General features: G+C 34.4%; 1 protein-coding gene across 1 annotated transcript; it reads left to right on the plus strand.

The window, feature by feature from the left end:
- The first annotated feature begins 20 nt into the window (after positions 1-20).
- UTS2B (urotensin 2B) lies at positions 21-16,614 on the plus strand. Its single transcript, XM_029940796.1, has 5 exons — positions 21-123; positions 4,643-4,741; positions 5,893-5,930; positions 6,828-6,921; positions 16,589-16,614. Exons 1-5 carry the CDS (start codon positions 21-23, stop codon positions 16,612-16,614), a joined length of 360 nt encoding a protein of 119 aa, XP_029796656.1.
- The last annotated feature ends 1,733 nt before the right edge of the window (positions 16,615-18,347 follow it).

The raw sequence follows: 18,347 nt of genomic DNA on the forward strand, positions 1-18,347 counted from the left end.
GCACAAAGAAGATTTTTAACATGAACAAGATCCTTTCAACCACTCTTTGCTTTGGACTCCTAACTTTGTTATCTGCAATGATTTTTTTGGAAGTGGTGCATGGGCGGCCATATCTTACCCAAGGTACGTACCTGTGAATCTAAAATCCTACAGATGGGTAAATAATCATTATCATCCTGTTTGCATTGCTTTGAGTTTTCTGCCATTATCAAAGTAGAACTGTAAGGCATTAGTATTATTTAATCATCGAACATATTTTGAGAAGTTGCTATTTTAAATTAAATTGTGATGCTGTTCTTCTCACATACATTAATTTTAACCAACATTATACTAAATTTATTTTGACTGCATTTAATTTTTTATCTAATCATGGTGCACCTTTTTCTCACTTCTGTTCTATGACCAAAGATAGTGAATAAATAAGCAGTAATATAATCAATTACCTAATTTGTACATATTTTATTTTTTAATATGTGCATATTTTAAAGTATATCTGGGGAAAGAAAAATAAAACTTTTATCCAATGAGATAAAACATGAGTTACTTATGAAAGGAGAATGACTCAGATAAGAACACATTAAGATGGAACTTTGTGTTTTCAGAGATTTGGAAAAAAGAATGCATGGGGATATCTACATGGTCTTTTCAGAAGGACGATGCTAACATCCACATTATGCATTGACTGTATTTATCAGATTTCTAACATATTTAGAGTACTTACATTAAATGAAATAATTTAATCTATGACATCTAAAATATGTACCATTAAAAGGTTGGCGAAAATAAATTTCTGCTCTCTTGGAATATTGTAATTTGTATTGATCTCTCTTTACAATATTCACCAATTTTGTACTGGAAATAGCTCTTCATCTAAGAATCAGTAGAGCTAAATTTAATGTTGATTTATTAGGCTAACAACCTCATTGAAATGTTTATATATTTCTTTATGTTGGAAAAATAGTAATTTAAAATAGTGGTCTCTAATTTTCCTTCCAGCATGAAATTTTGAGGTTATCTATCATCTAACTGACCTCCTTATTGGGAAGGAAAGTGCCTTTAGCTTTGTTTTACATAGGACAACCAAGGCAGGCTAGAATACATTTTGTTTACATGACATTGGGTGGAGAAGGGAGACTGAGTTCCTCCCTTTTGGATCAAGTTCAATTTTACTAGACCATGCTGCTTCAAATATGGTTTAAAAAAGTCAGTGAGAGAGCAGTTCTTTTGGCCATGAACATAAACTTGCATAAATCCTGGTTATTTATTTATTTATTGGGATTTTCCCGTTGAAAAATAAATTGTGTCAGAGACCTCAATATAAGGTTAGGAATCAAAAGAGTCTGGATTTTCGCCATGGCTCCCATTTTGTCTTTGGCCAATCAAAATCATTGCACATGATAGGGCTCCTTTGTTCTTCCTGTGAAATAATGATATTTTCGATGTTCTTACCACAATATAAATGTTTAAGGAAAAATGAGACCATTCATTGAGGACTTTGCAAAATTAGGATGTTAGTTGGTGGTAACTGTAACTTCTGATTTCAAGTGGATGTGGAATACAGAAAAATCAAACTCTAAAGCATTTGCTAGGTTACAACTAAATAACACCTCTGGCCCCAGAATACCACACAGTGATAGGCATATATCACTGGCAGCATATTGGAAAGGCTTTTCTCTGGGACTTTCTTGGGATTTATTTTATTGTATATAAATGGAAAAGATTATGTTTCTGGTAAGGTTATTTTCTGGTCTAAATTGTCTATGATTAGAATGAGCCTGTCTCCATATACACATATATTCAAAGAAGCTCAAGGCTCGACTTATGTCCTTGAACACATTTTTCAAATAAACATTTGTCTGCTGACAGAGTACAAAGTTGGGGTTACCATCCTGCTCTTTCTGTGTTAGACAATGTCCAAGACAAGCTACACAACCTGCCAGGTCTCATTTGGTTGGAGCGATAGAAAAGCATTGTTCAATGGATAAACCTGACATGGGGCAAACTACCTACCACAAAATGTTGAAGAGTGAATATCATGGCCAAGACGGCTGGAAAGTTTATTAATTGTTTTGTATTTTATCATTTTCTGGATTTCCAGATTTCTTTCTGGTAAAATTTCTTGTCTATATGTAGTGAAAAGCTTCAAATTTGAATGAAAAGCAAGGAGACAATGAAACCTTTAAGATCCAGTATCTTAAAGGGTGCCTGGATGACTCATTCAGTGAAGCACCCAACTTTGGTTCAGGTCATGATCTCATGGTTCATGAGTTCCAGCCCCAGGTCAGACTGACAGCTCAGATCTTGGAGCCATTTTTGGATTCTGTGTCTCCCTCTCTCTCTCTGCTGCTCCCATGCTCATGCTCTGTTTTTCTGTCTCTCAAAAGTGAATAAATATTAAAAAAAAGAGAGATTCAGTATCTTAAGTAGCAATGAACCAATATTATCAGTGTAGTTGCAAAAGCATTCACTGTCAATCTGAATAACTTTGCCATCCTTTGTGCTCAGAGTTCACTACCCTCAGGTATTTTTTATTCAAGCATTTCCCTTATTGTACCAACTTTTAGTTCAAAGACAGAAATATATTAAAAGTATGTGTAATTGGTTTTTTTTAAAGTGTATCTGTTTTAAAACTAAAAATGAGAAAAGAAAAAAGACTTATTTTCTATTATATTTCTAAAATGATATCTTATTTAACTTTAGAAATAAATAAATATATTTTTTTAATTTCTTGAAAAACTTTTTTTCTTCAAGGATTCCTGTAAAAGATGGTTGTCTTTAAAGGTAGTGGCAACCACAGAAGTGAATACCTCAGAAGAATTTCTGAGGGCAGTTATACACGTGTAACCACTGGAAACAAAAGTGGTAAAGAAAGGCAAATAGATTAGTTTTCTTTTGTGAAAAATGTATCACTTAACTATGCAGAAGCAGATTAGTATTAAGTTCCTAAAAGCCTCAGCTCTGCACTTTCCTGGTTACCTCTTCCTGGTCTTATACATTCTCTAAGTTTAAGACAATGAGTTGGTTTCTTTTATCACAGTTTTCTTTCTGAAATAAGTAGTCATTATCATCTGGCTATAAAATATACCCTATTTCTTTTTCAAACCAAAATATTTTAAAGATTGTAGACTGTAATTTAACATTTTAATGAACGACTATAATAACAATGACATTATTGCATGGTCACATCTTAACTGTCCCTGAGGGTTTTCAGATAATTGATGTTAAGCAAATTGCCATTATATTGTATTGATGTTTTAATTAATCCGTAGAAAAATGTTACAGATAATTTCTATGTTTATGAAGTAAAGGAAATTGAAGAACTGAGCATTCATGAACTATGTTTGGTCAACAGAGAAATGATATGGTCACCTGACCCACCTCACCCATTTGCTTCCTAATCAAGTCTTTCTCATTTCTTTTATTAGCCTCTTAATTTTTTGAGTTCATCAACTAACATTTTGTAGACACAAGAAAGACAGATGATTGAACAGAATAAAATAAATTACGAGACATTTCTGTAGTGAAAACCACAATATTCTCACTTCTAAACTTCGGACTCAACAAATCTAGCTTCTGCTCACACTGTCAGTTAGATGGGGAGCTAGCAAGTGGGGAGCATGATCCCTTAGAAGTTCTAGATAAAGGTTTGACTCCTCAGGTCACATCACAAAAGGTCATTTTGTGTGTAATACACTAGTTGTTATTTCAACTGCATTACTTGTTGATAGATATCTTGTTGAATCTTCATGTGTTTATAGCTTGAGTAAAGGCTATAATCCTGATTTCTACTCCACAATAAAATTACTTACAAAAAATGGGTCATATTTCTGCTTTTAAGGTGCTGAAAGAGTTGAGCATCTGATCAATGAATGGGCTGGGAGGTAAATTGGCAAAGATGGAAAGATAACATTATGGAGAAAGTAGACTTCATACCACCTCTTCCACAAGGTTTCCTTGGAGGGCTTAAAGGCAATCTCCAGAACACAAAATGGCTCATATTTAAATGTGTATAGCACACAGAACCTTAAAATCAAATATTATTTGATTTTTTTTCTTTAAAAACTAACTTTTGGGTTGCCTGGGTGGCTGTCGGTTAAGCATCGGACTCTTGATTTTGGCTCAGGTCATGATCTCATGGTTTGTGAGTTCAAGCCCTGTATCAGGCTCTGCACTGACGGTATGGAGCCTGCTTGGGATTCTCTGTCTCTTTGTCTCTGACCCTCTGCTGATCTCTCTCCTCTCAAAATAAACTTAAAAATAATAAAAATAACTTTTAATTTATATTTTTCATAATAAACACAAGCATAGAAAATTTCCACATCACTGATAAAAAAATAAGAAATTTACCTGCAATTCTACTACCCAGAAATGATGGCAGATAAATTTTAGGGTGTCACCTTCCAGACATACTCTCTGTCTTTCCTTTTCTCTCTCCCTCTCTCATAATCTCTCTTTGAGTGCTTCTATACATTCAGTGATTTTTGAAACAGCCCATCATTTTGAGCTACACATCTTTGTCTACACTCCTTTTTTTGGTGAGTATATGCATTGATAGTTAGCTGTAAAATGTACTTATTTAGAAGTGCTTTTGGTGACACAGATTGAAAATGGAAGCTTTATTACATTGGGGTGATTATTGCAGGAAATGAATTGTTTCCAGATAAAGAAGATGCAAACCGTGAAAAACTATTGCTGGCTCTACTGAATAAAAATTTTGATTTCCAAAGACCTTCCAACATTGGTGAGAAGAATTTATTCTCTCTTCTGACCTGCTCTTTCTCAATGTTAATTTGTAGTAAATAAAATAACTACTCCTTTTTATACTGCACTGACTGCTTAAGTGTGTTTTATTATTTCATATTCATGATAAAAGCAATGGCATTATTAAAAAATATTAAAAACTATTTTCTTCAATTAGAGGGTTCTTTTGGGACCAGTAACCATCTAGTTATGAAATAGGTATCTTTACTCATATTCTTATCTGTGCAATTCCTCACTGGTATAGTTAATATTTTCTTTTACTAAATGCTTCAAATCTCTTCACAGGTTTCCATTAAAAATTTCACAAATTAACTGCAGTTTTATGGCAGTTAAGTTAGCACATTTTACAATCGAATTCTCTCCATATGGGAAATGATTGGAGTAGAAACCACTGGGAAATTTAGGCACACCGATTGAGATTTTTTTTGTTGTTGAAGATCAGCAGAATCTAATTTACAATTATGCACCAGCATGTTCTCCAAGAAATGACAAATACTGTCAGAAACTTAGCAAGTCTAGCTTGAGAGAAGATGTGATAACACGTCAATGTGGTACACTCTCAGAAAACATCTGATCCTCTAAAAAATGGTCTAGTCAGGGGACAATGTACTGATTATAACAATATCTTAATGAATACTTTAAAAATGCAGGGTTTTAAAATTAGAAATAAGATATTCTCATTGAATAAAATGTATGAAATTATAAAAAAGAAAAATTCAAACTGTAAAACCCAGAGGGAGTTACTATTAATATTCTGGGAATTTCGTTCATGAATGGATTATATAGATGTTTGTGTCACGCTTATTTTTCACTTACTATTGTTTCATAAAATTTCTTCATGTTAGTAGAATTGTTTATTTCTCAATAATTGGCCTTGTTAGAACTATGGTCTGTTTTAGACAACTTTGTGCTTATTACAAGAAATCAGGTCTTTTCTTATTACATAACTGGTTGTAGTTCAATATTTCAGGCACTGAGAAAATATTTGGGTTTTTACATTAGGGATGGTGGGTGGTCTTGAATTCTTTGAAAAAGACCTTTGCCTTCCACATAAGATTCTGAATATGTGTCCTAAAGTGAATCAAGTATCATTTGCCATGAAATTTTTCAGCTGACAAATGTGTCTTGCAGATACAGAACTGGCTAGCAAATTGGAAGAACTTAACCAGGTGAGAGTGTGAAATATTCATTTCATTTTTTGATATGGTCTCATAGCTAACCCATATGGCCACATATAAAGGTGGAGCTCTTCTGTTTAAAGCAGCTGTTTGGGGTCCTGAAGGATCACCTCTTTGAACATGCTCTCAGCCTCCTGATAGGGAGACCTTTAGTAGCCTTATTCCCTGACTCCTTGACATGATGTAAAGAAAATTTGAAAATCACCAGATTTCAAAACTTTTCCCACATACATGCTTGCAAATTCATTATTATGCAAACCATGTGGATATTTGGGAGAGAGAATTGTGCCCCATCATTCTGAGCAGGTTGGACATGGACACCCTCAAGTAGCCAGGGTGAACTCTACTTTGGTAGAGTTAGATCTTCAAGACGTAGCAATCAGAGAGCTTGCTAAAAATTAACATGGGTTGAATTCCGGGTAAAAACCTTAGGGCCTCAAAATACTTCTCCCTTCCTGCTGGAAAGGAGAAATATTTCAGGAAATCTAAACATTTATATAACACCGTGGCGCTCCTTGAAAAGCACTGCTCATTATAGATGACATGAAATCAAGTCCAGGAACACAGGCCATGTTTACAGGCTCCCCATTAATTAACACCCAGAGTGGACTTCTTCACCATAAACCTGTTTTTTCCTGATGTCCCACTGAGTCATGTACCTTTTTCAGCCAGTCTCTAAATACAAGTTTCCTGTATTTTTCCTATTTAATTCTTTTTGTTCATTTTCTTCATTACTTTTTCTCCTTTTCTATTCCTTGTTTCTTCTTTCTCCCTTTCTTCCATTTTTCTTACTCTTTTTCCCTTTTTACTCAAATATTTTCTCTTCTTCAATAAAAAACAGCATCATTCTAATTAAAAATGAATAATTTTTATGTTTGATTTTAACAGCTGGAGAATCTAAAAGAGCAGCTCACGGAGGCAAAAGATCCCGAGATATCCTATTCTATAGGTGGTCTATCTTCTTCCCATCCAAATAAGCGAGGTAAATTTTTATTTCAAAGTTTTAAAATTGACATTTGAAAGATTACTTTTGCAATTATTACTAAGAAGGAAGAGATTAACTTGATATTTCTTAATCCTATGGTGGTGATCAAGATCAAAGTTCCTTTTTTATTTTTTTAAGTTTATTTATTTATTTTGAGAGAGAGAAAGCGAGAGTGAGGAGGGGCAGAGAGAGAGAGAGAGCAGAAGGCGAGAGTCCCCAGCAGCCTCCTCACTGGCAGTGCAGAGCCCAAGGTGGGGCTTAAACTCAGGAACAGTGAAATGGTGACCTGAGCCAAAGTCAGACACTCCGCCTGAGCCACCCAGGCACCTCCAAGACTCATATTTTTAAAAAAGATTCCAATGAAAATGTTCCCATATGAAGGTATCTGAGGCTCTGCCATGTTCATAGCAGCATGTCACAAGGTCATATATTCTAGGTTTGAGGAAAATAGGCCCTTATTGTTTAAAATTGTGACTTACTCTATTTTGCTTAAACACTGGAGTTAGGGGAATCACAATTAGGAACAATCAAAGTTCAAGTAAATTCAGAATTTTAGAACATCTTAATTAAAGTCATTACTCTAACATTTGGTTCAAGGTTTGATTCATTACATCTAATTTTAGAAAGATTTGTCCTTTGGATCCCTCTTACTTTTTATAGCATTTCTTGGAAAATTCTTGTTTCCTGCTGAATTAGTTCTTATATTTGAAAAACATGTATGTATATTTTTCCATTGATATAGTTGTGTGAGCCTTCCTAAAACTTGTTTTATTTACATTTGTCCTCTCCCCCAGATTTGTTTTTAACTTATACATAAACCTATGTCACAATTACTAAGAGGGAATAGGAGGCATTGGTATTATTTAAACAGCATACGCCAGGCATTTTATATTTTAATATCTCAAATATTGTGGTTAAATGCATGAGCTCTAGAGCTAAACTGCTTGGGTTCAAATCAACATTGACGTTTTCTACATGCTTGAACTTGCACAATTATCTAACTTCCTGTGCCTTATTTTCTTTCCCCCCATTAGCAAATTATAATCCTAATTATCTTTATGAGACTGTTGGGGGGATTTAATGAGTAAATATATGAAAGGAATTTAGAATAATGCCTGGCATATAGTAAATACTGTGTAAGCTTAACTTGTTTTTTACGGTTTTGATCAATGCTATAATTATTATTTTATTCTCATCATAAACACCATAAGGTAGCTATTACTGTGCCTATTTTATAGATGAGGAAATTACATCTCAGAGGGGTTAAATTATATGCCGAAAATAACCCATTGCTAAGTGACTCAGCCAGTGAGCCCGAAGGAGATGGTAGTAGATGAACTGAGAGATGGAAGGGCAAGAACCTTCAGGATTTTTAAGGACTTTGACTTTTACTAGGTACCTTGTGGGACATCACTGGAAAGTTTGAGCACAAGAGTAATATGAGATAAGTTTTAACGGAACGACTCTTGATGCTTTGTACAGAATACACTGCAAAAGATGGGCAAAGGTAGAAACAGAGAAACTTTAATAAAAATAATTTAGTGGTAGCTTGGATTAGCTTTGGCAATAGTGAATTGATTAAGAGGGGTCTTATTCTTTGGAGATGTTTTCAACAAACAAAGAAGTCAACAAAATTTGTTGAAGGATTACATGTGGGTTGAATTAAAAAATGACGGAAGGTGTCAAAAGTGACTCTAAAGATTTCTTCTAAGCAAGTAGGCAAAAAAGGGTAATTTCTACTTATTGAACCAGAGATAGCTGGAAGAGGAGAAAGTTTGGTGGTATAGAAGGGTTGGAACAGACATTTGTTGGGTCCTCTCATACTTAATATAGCTTAGGCTATGATGTGTTACCAGTTTTAATCCAAATCTCAGAGGCCTATTATATAATAAAGTCCAATATGTGTAGTACAACCCTCTTCTATTTTCTGGCTATATCATTTGGAAGGTTGTTATATCTTGATTGCCACTAATATTGCCAAGACATATGAAAGGGATAGAGGACACATCCAAGGTCTGAAGTGCCTCAGTTTAGAACTTAGTTCAGTGATCGGTGTCATTTCTGAAGTCCACTGGCTAGAATTAGTCAGGTGGTCTGCCACCAAAGTATTGGCAAGATAGGCTGATAAAGTTTACGAAGTACATATAATACCTGGGGACCAATGCCTCTACCACAGTCAGTCCTTTGAGCTTTCCTTAACCGCATAGACTGTACTTACCTCATTCCCTTTAGAGACAATCTTTCAGTGACTGAAACCAGAACAAAGAAAAGGGTTTCCAAGAGCTACTTGCTAGTCTTCATCAGATACAGTGTGGCTTTTTCCTCTTCATTCACAGACCTGTTGGGTAAAAGGACAATCCAATAATTGGCAGAGGAACAGGGACAGGATAAGCACAATCAGAAATCTATCCATAGAGGAAACAAACAAGAGACACACAGAATGCTACCTTCCAGCAATTCTGAAACTCCACTGAGCAAATATTATAAGGGTCTCCTACCCTGGGGATGGAAAAGGGTGTCTTGATTGGAGTCATTAATATCTAGGAGGAGTCATTTGCCCATTGTAACGTTTCCAGTGGCTGCACTGTCTGAGATTTTTGCGTTTTCATTTTCATTCCTGGATACATCTTATGTGCTCCTTCGGGAATATTTCATTTTCTAGGATGGTACTTTTTTGGGTCTCATCCTGCTTTTGCAAAGTTGGAGACCCAAGGTTTATTTTATCTTAAAGTGTCAAAGATATTTTTATTTTAGTGTTTATGATATCCTTTCAAAAGCTTAGAAAGTTTCTCATCCACTTGCTACATGAAAATGCTTTTTAAGAAGTAGTTTTAATTATTCTGCCTTCACACCCCTACTTGTTGGCTCAGTTGGTTAAGCATCTGTCTTCAGCTCAGGTCATGATCTCATGGTTCGCAGGTTTGAGCCTCGCATCAGCCTCTGTGCTGACTGACAGCTCAGAGCCTGGAGCCTGATTGCGATTCTGTGTCTCCTTCTCTCTCTGCCCTTCCCCGCCCCCCACTCCTACTCTCTCTCTCAAAAATAAATAAACATTAAAATTTAAAAATATTAATAACTAAGCACTCATTCCAATTTTTGCCCTGACTTCTTTCTTCAAATTGTTATTTATAGAGCCTCTGTCACTCTCATTTTATAGTGTTTGGAATCTAGAGGAAGTCAACCCTTTCAACATTTCAAGAGCTCATATTTTTGAACTCTTTATTCCATTTGCATTTGTTGTCATGTTGCATTTGGGGATGAATTAGACAAACTACATTAGCAAAATAACCTTATGATCTCAGTGATATAACTTGCTTTAAGATTTATTTTTTATTTACATGAAGGCTTGCATATATTGGTCATTTTCCTTTACTCGATATCCACACTATGTGTTCCTGTAGTGAGACAGGAAAGAAATGGAGGTAAACACATTCTTATCTGTCAAAATTAGGCACATGATCTTAATCTAACTTAATGGAGTTGGGGAAGCACCTTGGAAATGTAAAAAATAACAGAAGGAATATTTGAACAGTCACATCCCTACCACAGATGTTTTGGGCTTGCTGTGCCCTGCATAACAATATCATCCCAGTATAGCAGGCCTCCTTATGCACATTTTTGGATTTCAGTTACTTGTGGTCAACCATGGTCTAGAAGCAAATGATCCTCCTTCTGACATACCATCAGAAGGTCAATAGTACCTTCATGCTACATCATAGGGCCTATGCCATTCACCTCACTTCATATCATTCTATAGGCATTTTATCATCTTATATCATCATTAAAAGCAGGATGATTGTAGTATAATAAGATATTGTGAAAGAAGGAGGCCACATTCACATAACTTGGATTGTAGTGTATGGTTATAATTATTCTAGTTTATTATTAGTTATTATTGTTAATTTCTTTCTGGCCTAATTTATAAACTAAACCTTATCATAGGTTTGTATGTATAGGAAAAATACAGGATTTATAGCATTCAGAGCTATGTGCAGTTTCAGGTATCCACTGATGGTCTTGGAACACATCCGGCACAGATAACGGGGGACTTCCTGTAGTGATCTGAGTAGACCATTAAATAGATAAATTTGAAGTTAGAGAAACAGCTCATATTGGAGATGTACATTTGACAGTTATCAACATATCAATATTGCTTGGGGTTGTGATGAAACCATTGAAAAAATGACTCTAGATATTAAAGAAAAGACCGCCAGGCCTGAAGCCTAAGTGATTCCAAGGTTACGGATTGGGCAGATGAGAAAATCAGCAAAGGAGGCTGGGTAGGAGCAGCTACCAAGGAAGGAAGTGACAAAGAATGTTCCACACCTTCTAGGAAGATGTAGTGAAGCTTTCCTCATGAACAGCAATAGAAACATTATTAATGGCTTGGCCAATAATTATTTGGGGGACTTTTGTTTAAAGAGAAATTGATGAAACTATGTTTTTATAGTTTGCCAGGAAATGCTAACAATACACACCACATTTGAAAAATATTGTGCTAAAGGGTAGAAAAATAGGGATATTAGCTAGAGCATTGGAGGGGGGGAGTTGTCAAAGAGACTTTTTGTATTTAAGCAAGTAGATATTAAAACACATTTGTATGTAGTAGGAACAAAGTAAATATTTGTGGTGATAAACATATGAATTAGATGTCCAGGGTAGGTGACAAAAACAATCCACATTATATTTAAAGTGTGGTTCTATTACAAAATTATGAATAACATTATATGAAAGTAAAATGGACCCAGAGATACACCTAATGCAATAATAACTTAGACTTACTGGGAAATATTATAGTTTGCCTTAATCATTTAATATGTAGTTGATAGACACCTACTAAATTCATTAAGAATTTATGATAAAATCTGACAAAATACAACATCTTTTCATTATAAAATTCTTAACAGATTGGGTATAGAAGGAACATACCTCAACACAATAAACACCATATATAACAAGCCCACAGCTAATATCATATTCAATGGAGAAAAATTGAAAGAGATTTCTCTTAGATCAGGAACAAGACATCACTTGTATTAAATATAGTACTGGAATTGGTAGCTATGTAATTAGGAAAAACAAAGAAATAAAAGGCATCCAAATCAGGAAGGAAGATGTAAAACTGTCACTATTTGCTAATAATATGATCTTATATATCAGAATCTCAAAGAATTAATAAAAAAACCTGTTGGTTAATTGATGATTTCAGTAAAGTGGCCAATTAAAAAATTAACTTACAGAAATCAGTGGCATTCCTTTACACTAATGATAAAGCATCATAAAAACTATCCCATCACACTAGCATAAAAATAATAAAATACTTAGAAATAATTTTTAGTTGAATTGTATTTGATGTACAATATTATGTTAGTTTAAGGTGTGCAGCAAAGTAATATGTTAGAAAGTGATCACCAGGATAAGTCTAGCCACCATCTGTTGCCAGAGAAAGTTATTCAATATTATTAACTATATTCCCTATGCTGTACCTCGAATTCTCATGCCTTATTTATTTTATAACTCAAGTTTGTACCTTTTAACCCCCTTCCTTTATTTCACCATCCTCCCCTCTGCCAGATTATTCTTTGTATCTAAGAGTCCATTTCTGTTTTGTTTGTTCATTTGTTTTATTTTTTAGATTCTATATATTAGCGAAATTATATGGTCCTTATCTGTTTTATTTTATTTAGCATAATACCCTCTGGATCTATCCATGTTTTTGCAAATGGCAAAATTTAATTTTTTAATAGATATTCTATTGTGTGTGCATATGTGTGTGTGTATGAGTACACACACATGTATGTATATAACCAATCTTCTTTATTCATCTATTGATGCACACTTAGGTTGCTTCTATATCTTGGCTATCGCAAAAAATGCTGTAATGAATATAGGGACACATGTATCTTCTCAAATTACTGCTTTCATTTTCTTCAGTTAAATACCCAGAAGTAGAATTGCTGCATTCTATAGTAATTGTATATTTAATTTTTGAGGTACAACTGTACTGTTTTCCATAGTGTCTATACCATTTTGTCTTCCCACCAATGCATGAGGGTTCCCTTTTCTTCACATGTTTGCCAATTGTTGCTATTTATATATTTATTTATATAATAGCCATTCTGACAGGTATGAGGGGATATCTCATTGTGGTTTGATTTGCATTTATCTGATGATTTGTGATATTGAATATCTTTTCATGTGTCTTTTGACCACTTATTGTTTCTATGGAGAAATGTTTGCTCAGGTTTTACTCCTTTACTTAGGAATAAATTTAACCAAGGAAGTGGAAAAGTTGCACAATGAAAACTATAAGTCTTTGCTGAAAGAAATTGAAGAAGACACAAACAATGGAAAGAAATCTGTATTCATAGATTGGAATAATAATTATTGTTAAAATGGCCATATTCCCCAGAGCCATCTACAGATTTAGTGCAATCCCAAAATTATATTTCACATAAATAGAAGAAATAATCCTAAAACTTATATGGTGCCACAAAATACCACAAATAGCCAAAGATATCTTGAGAATAAAAGAACAAAATCTTATTTTAAACTATTCTTCAAGGACATAGTAATAAAAACAGTATGGCACTGGCATAAAAATAGACCTATAGAGCAATAAAATGGAATAGAAAGCCCAGAATAAATTCTGGCATATAGAGTCAACTAATATTCAACACAGAGCCAAGAACACCCATGGGGAAAGGATAGTCTCTTCAACAAATGATACTGGGAAAACTGGAGAAATACATGCAGAATTGAGTACATGAAATTGGACCCTTATGACACCACTCACAAAAATTTACTTGAAATGGTTAAAAGATTTAAACATTAGATCTGATAACATAAAACTCCTAGAAGAAAATATAGGATAGTAGCTCATCAATACTAGTTTTGGTAATGACTTTTTGGACACGGTCCCAAAAACACAAACAACAAAAGCAAAAATTAACAAATGGGACCACATCAAACTTAAAAGTTTGTTCACAGCAAAAGAAACAACACAATGTTACAGCAGGCTATAAAAGGGAAGAAAATTTTTGCAAATCATGTTGGATAAGAGGTTATTATCCAAAAAATATAAAGAATACCACTTAATAGCAACAACCCCTCCCCCAGAATATCAGATTTAAAACATGGGTAGAAGAACTAAATAGATTTTTTTTTTCCTCAAAGAGGATATCAAAATAGCCAACAGGCACACAAAAGATGTTCAGCTTCACTAACCAGTTGGGAAATGCAGATCAAAACCACAATGAATTATCACCTTATACTTGTTAGAATAGCTATCATCAAGAAGATAAGAGACAACAAGTTCTGGTGAGGATGTGGTAAAAGGGAACTCAATACACTGTTGGTAGGAATATCAATTAGTCTAACCACCATGAAAAACAACATGGAAATTCCTCAAAAACATAAAAACAGATTTATCATATGATCTAGCAATTTAACTTCTGGGTGTATTACAACAGATAAATGGATAAAAAAGAAAATGAGCTATATATACACAATGGAATATTATTCAGCCACGAGAAAGGAAAGTATCCTGCCATTTGTAATGACATAGAAGAACATTGAGCACATTTTGTTAAGCAAGATAAGTCAGACAAAGAAAGACAGGTACTGTATGATATCACTTATAGGTAGAATGTAAAAAAGTCAAATCTGTAGGAAAAAACCAGCAAGTAAAATAGTGGTAACCAGGGAATCATGGAGGGAAAGGGGTTGGTTAAGGTTGATGGTGTTTAAGTACACAAACTTCTAACTAGTAGTAAATAAGCCACAGAAATCTAATGCACAGTGTAATCAATGTGGACAATAATATTGTACCATAATGATGTAATATGACAAACACTACTTCAATGGCAATCATATTTACAATATGTAAATGTATAAAGTAACACTCTATACACCTTAAATTTACAAAACGTACTGTGAAATTTATCAAATAAAAAAAAGAAGAAAAAAAAAACCTCTCCTTAGCTTTTACTCCAATCTATTCACTTAGCTGCACTCCTAATAACTCTAGCTTTGTGGATGCATAAACTAAATTAGGATAGAAACAGCACATTTGAAGAAACTCGGGGATGGGAGATGAAAATAAATATAAAACTGCTTAGCACTTAATACCATCCTAAAAACAGAGATTATAAGACTGAACCAGACAGAGATAAAAAACACACCAGAATGCTGGCTAGAGTTTCCCTTCGCCTAGATGGTAAATGATGGATAAACACTAAAGAGTTTGGCTGCTCTCCCTGGAGTATCATTTATCAGACTTCCTCTAATCCAGGCCCAAAATATTTCTAACTATACTCCATTGCACACTTCATCAAGCCACTCATGTGATATAATTTTTGGATTTGTGTAGATTTATATTTTCCTGGAAGACTGAGATATTCAGTGATACCTGAAGGGCCAGAAAGGGCAGTGATGATAACTTTCTGAAGCACACTATAAAAAGAAGTTTGGATTGGTCTGCCAGGCTCCTCAGTTTAATGTCTGAAAATAAACATCTTCCATAGAATTTGACTGTGGTTTCGTTTAAAGGAGGCTGTGACTCTTGTAGAAATGAAAAGTAGACTCAGTGCCATCATAACACTGTGTGTGGAGGTGCGGGGTGAGCTTGAGGATCACAGTTTACACAGTGAGAAGAGAGGGAAGGAAACTTGGTAAATAGACGCACATCATTTATTTCAAAGAGTATCTTAACAGCACTCTGGGTTTTTTGTAAACTCTTTTTCATTGTGCACCTCATTAATCAATAGTGAATAAAATATCCATCTCCCTGGGGTCTTAATTTTAGAAGCTACTAGATGGAAGAAAATTAGAAAAAATTATAATGAGTTATATGAAGCTACTATAAGTCTGATGATTGATTGGGAAGAGCCTACAGAAACATTTAAAAGGCTCATAGGGCATTTGAAGATTAAAATATGGATAGAATGGATTTGATTTTTCTGAAATATCATTTTAATGATCAAAATGTGAAGACTCAATGTGATAATTAAATTACTTAAATAACATTTGATGGCTTTCAAAGTGAGCCTTAAACGCTCTCCCTTCATTTCCCCCCAACAAAGAGAAGCATACTTATCATACTTTTTGCTCATGTGACTTCCTCTTTGGGATTTCAGTTACCCCAAATATAAAACAGAGGGGTGTATCTAACAGGACAACCTACTGTATTCTCTTTACGGTATTATATACATTATAATGTAGAACAGTGCTGTCCACAGAACTTTCTGTGATGATGTGAGCATTCTCTAATGCAGTGCTCCTTATGGTAGTCACTAGATACAACTCAGCACTGAGCACTAGAAATGCAACTAGTATGATGAAGAAGTTGAATTTTCTTTTTTGTTTTTATTTAATTTTATTTAAATCAATGTTAGTTAACATACTGTTATAATGATTTCAGGAGTAGAATTTAGTGATTCATCACTAACGTATAACACCCAGTGCTCATCCCAACAAATGCCCTCCTTAATGCCCATCACCCATTCATTTTAATTAATTTATAGATTCACATGAGACTGAGACCTCTATACTGAACATATTTCTTTCACAAAACTCTCTCATATTGGCACAAACTATTTTATTCAAATGTAATATTTCATCAAATATCCTCCTAATAAAGAATTTGTTTTGCTTCCTTTTTTAGCCTGCTTTTGGAAATACTGTGTCTGAAGTTTTTTCTCTGGATACAAAAAGATAAGAACATTAGAAAAAGATACACATCTACTCACTACTGCTTACAGATTGTAGCTATTTTGAGCATAAAGAAATGATGACATTTATTCTGCATACGGTATGCTTAAGATTTAAGTTTTGAATGAAGACAAATCAGTTACACTTTTGCATGGCATGGGCTATCAAATGGCCTTGTAGTGCTAAAATTAACAGCACTGTCTGTATCTATTGTTTACTTTCCATTGATTCATTGTCTATACATAGATTTGTCCAGTGATGACTCTGCTTTTGAGCTATCAATTAAAATATTTTAAAATTGGGGCACTGGGTGGCTCAGTTGGTTGAGCCTCTGGCTTCAGCTCAGGTCATGATCTCACGGTTTGAGTCCTAGCCCTGTATGGGGCTCACTGCTGTCACGACTGTCATCATGGAGCTTTCTTCAGATCCTCTGTCTCTCTCTCTGCCCCCACCTAGCTCATGCTCTCTATCTCAAAAATAAATAAGCATTAAAATAAAAGTTGAAATATTTTAGGGGCACCGGGATGGCATAGTCGGTTAAGCATCCAATTTCAGTAGGGGTCATGATTTCAGAACCCCTGAGTTCAAGCTCCATGTTGGGCTCTGTGCTGACAGCTCAGAGCCTGGAGTCTACTTCAGGTTTTGTGCTTCTCTCTCTCTCCGCCCCTCCCCTCTCATGCTCGCTCTCTCTCTCTCTCTCTCTCTCTCAAAAATAAATAAACATTAAAAAAATTTTAAAAACCCAGAATATTTTAAAAATCATTTTGGAAAATTAAAATAAATTTAGTTGTATGAACTTATAGAAAAATATGCATCATTGTTCTTTCCTTCTTATGATTGAGCTAGCTACTATCTCTTTTCTGTTCATTTGGACAATTATCACTGAAACTACTACAACCAAATGAATACATTACTGGGAGCAGGAATATATGGTTTATTGGACTCTGGAAGAAAGTAATATTAGATGTCTCAGAGATAGAAAACTTTCTTATGAAACAATTTGCCTTTTTGTTTCTTAATTCTTGTCTCTGTCCCCTTCACAGCATCATGAACTATTTGAGACTTAGCATGTCTATAAGAGATTAGACTTATTGTGCTAAAAAATAAACAAAACAAAAGAGCTCATTGGCTTTCTCTTGATTCTTTTTCCCTTTTCACATCTATACATCAAACTACTCTTGCTTACATCTGAACAAGTTCAGTCAATCAATTCAAGGCAAGGAATTCAATTTCAATTTTGTGTGCCAACTGTGCTAGCCCAGAAACATTGTCAACACACCTTAAAATAATATTAAGGACTAGACTAGATGGTGAGACCAGACTGCTCACACTCCTCTACCTCACAATATGGGGGAAATGCAGTTTATCTACATAACGTCAATTTTGTGGTGCTTAAAGAGAAAACTATCTCAGAGAATGAGCCATATTGCTTCAGTTGAAAAAAACATAAAACAACCAAGTTGAGTGATAAATCTATAGTGCTATACATACACTTGTTAGGATCCACACAAATGTACATAAATATTAGTTACTCAATAATGCCTGATTATTCCTCCATATTTATACCAATCATAAACAGGAACACAAGATTATTATAAAGAAAGACAAAAATTCCCACTTTCATCATCACATATTTATTAACATTGGAACAGCTAAACAATATGCTGGCAGTATGAATCTTCAGGAGTAAAGTCACACAAAAAGGTTTTTGC

The sequence above is a fragment of the Suricata suricatta genome, chromosome 5 (assembly GCF_006229205.1).
Source record: "Suricata suricatta isolate VVHF042 chromosome 5, meerkat_22Aug2017_6uvM2_HiC, whole genome shotgun sequence".
Lineage (NCBI taxonomy): Eukaryota > Metazoa > Chordata > Mammalia > Carnivora > Herpestidae > Suricata > Suricata suricatta.

Coding starts and splice junctions, on each gene's coding strand:
- UTS2B (XM_029940796.1), top strand. CDS start 21: ATGAACAAGATCCTTTCAACCACTCTTTGCTTTGGACTCCTAACTTTG. Junction 4,742..5,892: donor CCAAAGACCTTCCAACATTG/GTGAGAAGAATT, acceptor TGTGTCTTGCAG/ATACAGAACTGGCTAGCAAA. Junction 6,922..16,588: donor TTCCCATCCAAATAAGCGAG/GTAAATTTTTAT, acceptor TTCCTTTTTTAG/CCTGCTTTTGGAAATACTGT.